The 7,170-nt window shown below is 42.8% G+C and overlaps 1 protein-coding gene across 1 annotated transcript in view; it reads left to right on the forward strand.

Moving 5' to 3' along the window:
* The window catches only part of LOC120056227 (netrin-G1-like), a 70,649-nt gene extending 63,739 nt beyond the window's left edge, over positions 1–6,910 (forward strand). Inside the window, exon 2 of the mRNA XM_039004477.1 lies at positions 6,724–6,910. Coding sequence (XP_038860405.1) covers positions 6,724–6,910 — 187 coding nt within the window. The remainder of the gene's footprint in view (positions 1–6,723) is intronic.
* The last annotated feature ends 260 nt before the right edge of the window (positions 6,911–7,170 follow it).

The raw sequence follows: 7,170 nt of genomic DNA on the forward strand, positions 1-7,170 counted from the left end.
TATGTAGCCATGGCTCTATGTAGTACTTTGTGCCTCCCATAGTCTGTTCTGGACTTGGGGACTGTGAAGAGACCTCTGAAGGCATGTCTTGTGGGGTATGCATAGGTGTCTGAGCTGTGTGCCAGTAGTTTACCCAACAGCAACAAAGTAAGAATAGAATGTGCAGTATGTCGTGCTGGTTAAGTAATGGAGTGTGTGTTGGTTAAGTAATGGAGTGTGTGTTGGTTAAGTAATGGAGTGTCTGCTGGTTAAGTAATGGAGTGTGTACTGGTTAAGTAATGGAGTGTGTACTGATTTAGTAATGGCACAGACAGACAGTCATTTAGCAGAATAAATAACAGCTGGTGCGCAATGTTTAATATTAAAGTTTTGTGGTATAGAGTACCTCATGATAAGCTGTAGACCACACTATCTACCTAGAGCGTTTTCATCTATATTTTTCATAGCCGTCTATTTACCACCACAAAACGATGCTGCCACAAAAAGACCGCACTCAATGAGCTGTATAAGGCCATAAGCAAACAGGAAAATGCTCATCCAGAAGCGGCGCTCCTAGTGCCCGGGGACTTTAATGCAGGCAAACTTAAATCCGTTTTACCTCATTTCTATCAGCATGTCACATGTGCAACCAGAGGGGGAAAAAAGTGGTCAGATGACGCGGATGGTATAGGACGGTTTTACTAGCACAGAGTGGAATATGTTCCACCTCAGTCACCGGCTTCATCAATAAGTGCACTGACGACTTAGTCCCCACAGTGACCGTACGTACATATACCAACCAGAAGCCATGGATTACAGGCAACGTCTGCACCGAACTAAAAGCTGAAGCTGCCGCTTTCAAGGAGAGGGACACTAATACAGACGCTTATAAGAAATCCCGCTATGCCCTCAGATGAACCATCAAACAGGCAATACGTCAATACAGGACTTCTAAATCCTACCACACTTGCTCTGATGCTCGTCTGATGTGGCAGGACTTGCAAGCTATTTCGGACTACAAAAGCTTCCCAGTGACGTGAGGCTACCAAATGAGCTAAATGCCTTTTATGCTCGATTCGAGGAAAGAAACACTGAAGCGTTCATGAGAGCACCAGCTATTTCGGACGACTGTGTGATCATGCTCTCCGATGTGAGCAAGACCTTTAAACAGGTCGACATTCACAAGGCCGTGGGGCCCGACGGATTATCAGGACATGTACTCAAATCATGTGTGGACAACCTGGCAAGTGTCTTTTCAAACTCTCCCTGACCGAGTCTGTAATACCTATGTGTTTCAAGCAGACCACCATAGATCCTGTGCCCAAGGAAGCGAAGGTAACCTGCCTAAATGACTACTGCCCTGTTGCACTCACGTCTGTAGCAATGAAGTACTTTGAAAGGCTTGCCATGGCTCACATCAACACCATCATCCCGGAAACCCAAAGACCCTGTCCAATTCGCATACCGCCCAAACAGATCCACAGATGACGCAATCTCAATCGCACTCCACACTGCCCTTTCCCACCAAGACAAAAGGAACACCTATGTGAGAATGCTGTTCATTGACTACAGCTCAACGTTCAACACAATAGTGGTCACAAAGCTCATCACTAAGCTGAGGACCCTGGGACTGAACACCTCCCTCTACTCTGGATCCTGTACTTCCTGACGGGCCGCCCCCAGGTGGTAAGGGTAGGCAACAACACATCTGCCACGGTGATCCTCAACACTGAGGCACCTCAGAGGTGTGTACTTAGTCCCCTCCTGTACTCCCTGTTCACCCACTACTGTGTGGCAAAGCACGACTCCAACACCATCATTAAGTTTGCTGACCATACAACAGTGGTTGGCCTGATCACTGACAACGATGAGACAGCCTATAGGGAGTAGATTAGAGACCTGGCAGTGTGATGCCAGGACAACAACCTCTCCCTCAATTTGAGCAAGACAAAGGAGCTGATGATGGACTATAGGAAAAGGCGGTCTGAACAGGCCTCCATTAACATCGACGGGGCTATAGGGGTGCGGGTTGAGAGTTTCAAGTTCCTTTGGTGTGCACATCACCAATGAACTATCATGGTCCAAACATACCAAAACAGTTGTGAAGAGGGCACGACAACACCTTTTCAGGAGACTGAAAAGATTTGGCATGGGTCCCCAGATCCTCAAAAAGTAATATGGCTGCACCATCGAAAGCATTCTGACCAGGTGTCATCACTCCCTGGTATGGCAACTGCTCGGCATCCAACCGTGAGGCTCTACAGAGGGTAGTACGTACGGCCCAGTACAACATTGGGACCAAGCTTCCTGCTATCCAGGACATATATATTAGGCATTGTCAGATGAAGGCCAAAAAAATAGTCAAAGACTCCAGTTACCCAAGTCATAGACTGTTCTCTCTGCTACCGCACGGCAACCGGTACCAGAGCGCCAAGTCTAGGTCCAAAAGGCTCCTTAACAGCTTCTACCCCCAAGCCATAAGACTGCTGAACTTTCTTTAGTTTATTTAGTAAATATTTTCTTATCTATTTCTTGAACTGCATTGTTGGTTCAGGGTTCGTAAGTAACTATTTCACGGTAAGGTAAACAACTGTTGTATTCTGACGCATGTGATTAATTTTTACATTTTTTATTTTGATTTGAATTAAAGTGTCCCTGTTTAGGTACATCACCGAGGGAGTGATACTGAGAAGAGACAGACACAACTGTGTATGGCTGCCTAACTTCCGGTATTGTGCTGTGGACTAGTTAGAAATGAGCAATTGGATTCCAATGTCAAAAAGCATTTCTTATAATGGGACCTGATGTGAATAAAGAGGTGCCATTGCAAACCGAGGGGAAAAGGCCACTTCCTCACTATGACTGTAACATGGACCAACTTCTGCATAACTTACTTACTTACACACTCCATACCAGGTGGTGTCAGAGGAAGGCTCTAAAAAGTGTCAAAGACTCCAACCTACCTAGTCATAGAATTTTCTCTTTGCTACAGCACGGCAAGCGGTACCGGAGCGCCCAAGTCTAGGTCCAAGAGGCTTCTAAATAGCTTCTACCCCCAAGCCATAAGACTCCTGAACATCTTATCAAATGGCTACCCCAGACTATTCTCCCCCCCCCCCCCCACCCCTTCTACACTGCTGCTATTGTCTGTTACTATCTATGCATAGCTACTTTAATAACTCTACCTACATGTACATATTATCTCAATTACCTCAACTAACCGGTACCCTCGCACATTGACTCTGTACCGGTACCCCATGTATATAGCCTCGCAATTGTTATTTTACAGCTGCCATGTGATTGTTTGAGGACGGCGCCCCACATCAAAATATTTTCCCACCGGCACAGGTTTCATACATTCACATATAACGATTAAATATTCACTTACTTTTTGAAAATGTTCATCTGATTTGTCATCCAAAGGGTCCCAGCTATAACATGTAGTGTTGTTTTGTTAGGTAAAATCCTTTTTTATATCCCAAAAAGTCAGTTTAGTTGGCGGCATCGATTTGAGTAATCCATTCGTTCAACTTGCTGAGAAAGGAGTCCGAAAATCTACCCCTAAACTTTGTTTCAACAAGTCAAAATACATTTATATTTACTCCTCAGATACCCTAAAGTGTAATCAAACTATAATATTTATTTCGGAAAGAAGTATGTTCAATAGGAAACCGATTTTAGCAGGGGAGTAATGTATTCATGGCGCGCGCAAACACGGATTTCCAAGACTGTCCTTCTACTAAAACTGATATTTCTTATTAGTCTTTGTATGTTTTGGTGATTTGGTGAAACCTTGAACATAGACTGCTGACACCCTGTGGAAGCCATAGGAATTGCATCCAGGGAGCTAATTTTCAATATGACCTTTCTGTTGCATTTCTAAGAGGATGGTCTCTCAACAAAAAATACAATTCTGGTTAGTTTTTCTTTGGATTTTCTCCTACTATATCTACTGTGTTATATTCTCCTACATTATAGTCTACAACAGGACTTCTGTTACTGTGCAGAAGCCTTCACATGAGATACATTGGTCTTTATGAATTGCCATTTGGGGCACACAGTACACATTTATACACAAGAGACACAGTAGACATGTTTACACAAGAGACACAGTACACATTTAAACACAAGAGACACAGTATACCTTTATATACAAGAGACACAGTAGACATTTATACATAAGAGACACAGTAGACATTTATATACAAGAGACACAGTACAGACACAGTACACATTTATACATAAGAGACACAGTAGACATTTATATACAAGAGACACAGTAGACATTTATACATAAGAGACACAGTAGACATGTTTACACAAGAGACACAGTACACATTTAAACACAAGAGACACAGTATACCTTTATATACAAGAGACACAGTACACATTTAAACACAAGAGACACAGTATACCTTTATATACAAGAGACACAGTACACATTTATACACAAGAGACACAGTAGACATTTATACACAAGAGACACAGTACACATTTAAACACAAGAGACACAGTAGACATGTTTATACAAGAGACACAGTACACATTTATACACAAGAGACACAGTACACATTTAAACACAAGGATAAGCGGTGAGAGAAATGAGGGAAATGAGGGCCGACAATGTTTTAGATAAGATAATAGATAATATTTCCACTATAAAGAGACACTAGTCTAGGAGGAATATAACCAATCATTAAAACTTAATGGAAAGCGTTATTAACGATGCCAGTTCAAGGTCTGCCCTACTGAATAGAGCAGAGGGACATACCTCTTGTGACGAGGACACACACACAGGTGTGTGTCTGTGCGTTTGTGTGTGTGTGCATGTGATCCTGTTTTGGCTGCTTTTTAATTAAGGGGAAGGTTACCATGGTGAGCCCAATTGAGATGTATGTATAGAGGAGAGAAGAGGAGAGGGGGGAGATAGCGAGAGGGTGAGAGAGAGAGGGAGAGAGAGAGTGTTAACCAAAAGTGTTATTCGGCTGTCCCCATAGGAAACCCTTTGAAGAACCCTGTTCGGTTTCAGGTAGAACACTTTTGGTTCTACATGGAACACAGAAGAGTTCTACCTGGAACCAAAAAGAGTTCTACGTGGAACCAAAAAGAGTTCTACCTGGAACCAAAAAGAGTTCTACCTGGAACCAAAAGGAGTTCAACATGGAACCAAAAAGAGTTCTACGTGGAACCAAAAAGAGTTCTACCTGGAACCAAAAAGAGTTCTACCTGGAACCAAAAGGAGTTCAACATGGAACCAAAAAGAGTTCTAACTGGAACCAAAAAGAGTTCTACCTGGAACCAAAAGGAGTTCAACATGGAACCAAAAATAGTTCTACCTGGAACCAAAAAGAGTTCTACCTGGAACCAAAAGGAGTTCAACATGGAACCAAAAATAGTTCTACCTGGAACCAAAAAGAGTTCTACCTGGAACCAAAAAGAGTTCTACCTGGAACCAAAAGGAGTTCAACATGGAACCAAAAATAGTTCTACCTGGAACCAAAAAGAGTTCTACCTGGAACCAAAAAGAGTTCTACCTGGATCCAAAAAGAGTTCTACCTGGAACCAAAAAGAGTTCTACCTGGAACCAAAAAGAGTTCTACCTGGTACCAAAAAGAGTTCTACCTGGAACCAAAAAGAGTTCTACCTGGAACCAAAAGGAGTTCAACATGGAACCAAAAATAGTTCTACCTGGAACCAAAAAGGTTTCAGTAACTTTGAAGAAAGACTTGGTTCATTTGTTGTCTTCTTGTTAACTCTCAATCAGTCCTCTGTTTAGTCCTCAATAAAGAGAACGTTATTGTCTGTGTCCCAAATGGCACCCTATTCCCTATAGGGCACTATGTAGGGATTAGGGTGCCATTTGGGATGCCTGAGAATCCTGACTTTATTTAATGTGGTGTTCCCTTCACGGAGGGTTAGCCAAATTTGGAATTGTTTTAAATGCTGTTCCCTTCACGGAGGGTTAGCCAAATTTGGTATTGTTTTAAATGCTGTTCCCTCCTCGAAGGGTCAGCCAAATTTGGTATTGTTTTAAATGCTGTTCCCTCCTCGAAGGGTCAGCCAAATTAGGTATTGTTTTAAATGCTGTTCCCTTCACGGAGGGTCAGCCAAATTAGGTATTGTTTTAAATGCTGTTCCCTTCACGGAGGGTTAGCCAAATTAGCTCTTGTTTTTAAATGCTGTTCCCTTCACGGAGGGTTAGCCAAATTAGCTCTTGTTTTTAAATGCTGTTCCCTCCACAGAGGGTTAGCCAAATTAGCTCTCGTTTTAAGAATAACGATGCGTTCTCCTCTCTCTCTCTTCCCTCTTAGTCTGATCTAAGTAGGCCTTGTATACCCACTATTAAATTATAGAAAAGGCAACACTCCACAGCAAAGGCACAGTGAAATATCCCTGTATAGAGGAGGTGATTTGGTGAAACGCGTCGGCATGATGGGTAACCGTGTCTTAGACATGAAGATTTCTTTTAGCTTCCCAGTCAGTCATATTTGATTCAAGTCAATAAAATTGTTCTTATTAATGTTATCCAGGAGGAAGCACTGTAATCCGGCTTGAAGAACCAACCCACAGCCTTTGGTACAAAACAATAACAAGTATTTACATTCTGTCTGTTGCACGGTGTTTTCCTTCTCAGATCGAAGTGCAACCTGAACGCTACTCTTATAGAAGATCGTTTGTGTTCAATGACTTATCTGGCTATGAATAAAGGTGAAATAAATCTGATTGTGTGTTTTCCCTCCTCAGATGTAAGTGTAACCTGCACTCCAACAGCTGTGTGTTTGACAAGGACAAGGGGAAGCTGGGATGTGAGTGTGAACACAACACAACAGGACCGGACTGCGGCCGCTGTAAGAGACACTACCACGGACGACCCTGGAGTGTCGGGTCCTACCTGCCCATTCCCAGAGGAACTGCTAACATCTGTGAGTAGACTAAGTCTCTATATATCTAAAAAACCAATTGTGGTAAAAGTTTCAACAGAATCTAAATCAAGAATAAAAGAATGATATATGAGGCATGTGGGCTTTTCGTCAATCTTGGAGGAGATTTCTGTCTGATCTGTCAGATCCCAGGTCTAGGCCAGGGGGCTCATTTCCTTAATATATCTAATGCAGGCTAACCCCAGGCTAACCCCAGGCTAACCCCAGGCTAACACCAGGCTAACCCCAGGCTAACACCAGGCTAACACCA

Source organism: Salvelinus namaycush, chromosome 11 (genome assembly GCF_016432855.1).
Source record: "Salvelinus namaycush isolate Seneca chromosome 11, SaNama_1.0, whole genome shotgun sequence".
Lineage (NCBI taxonomy): Eukaryota > Metazoa > Chordata > Actinopteri > Salmoniformes > Salmonidae > Salvelinus > Salvelinus namaycush.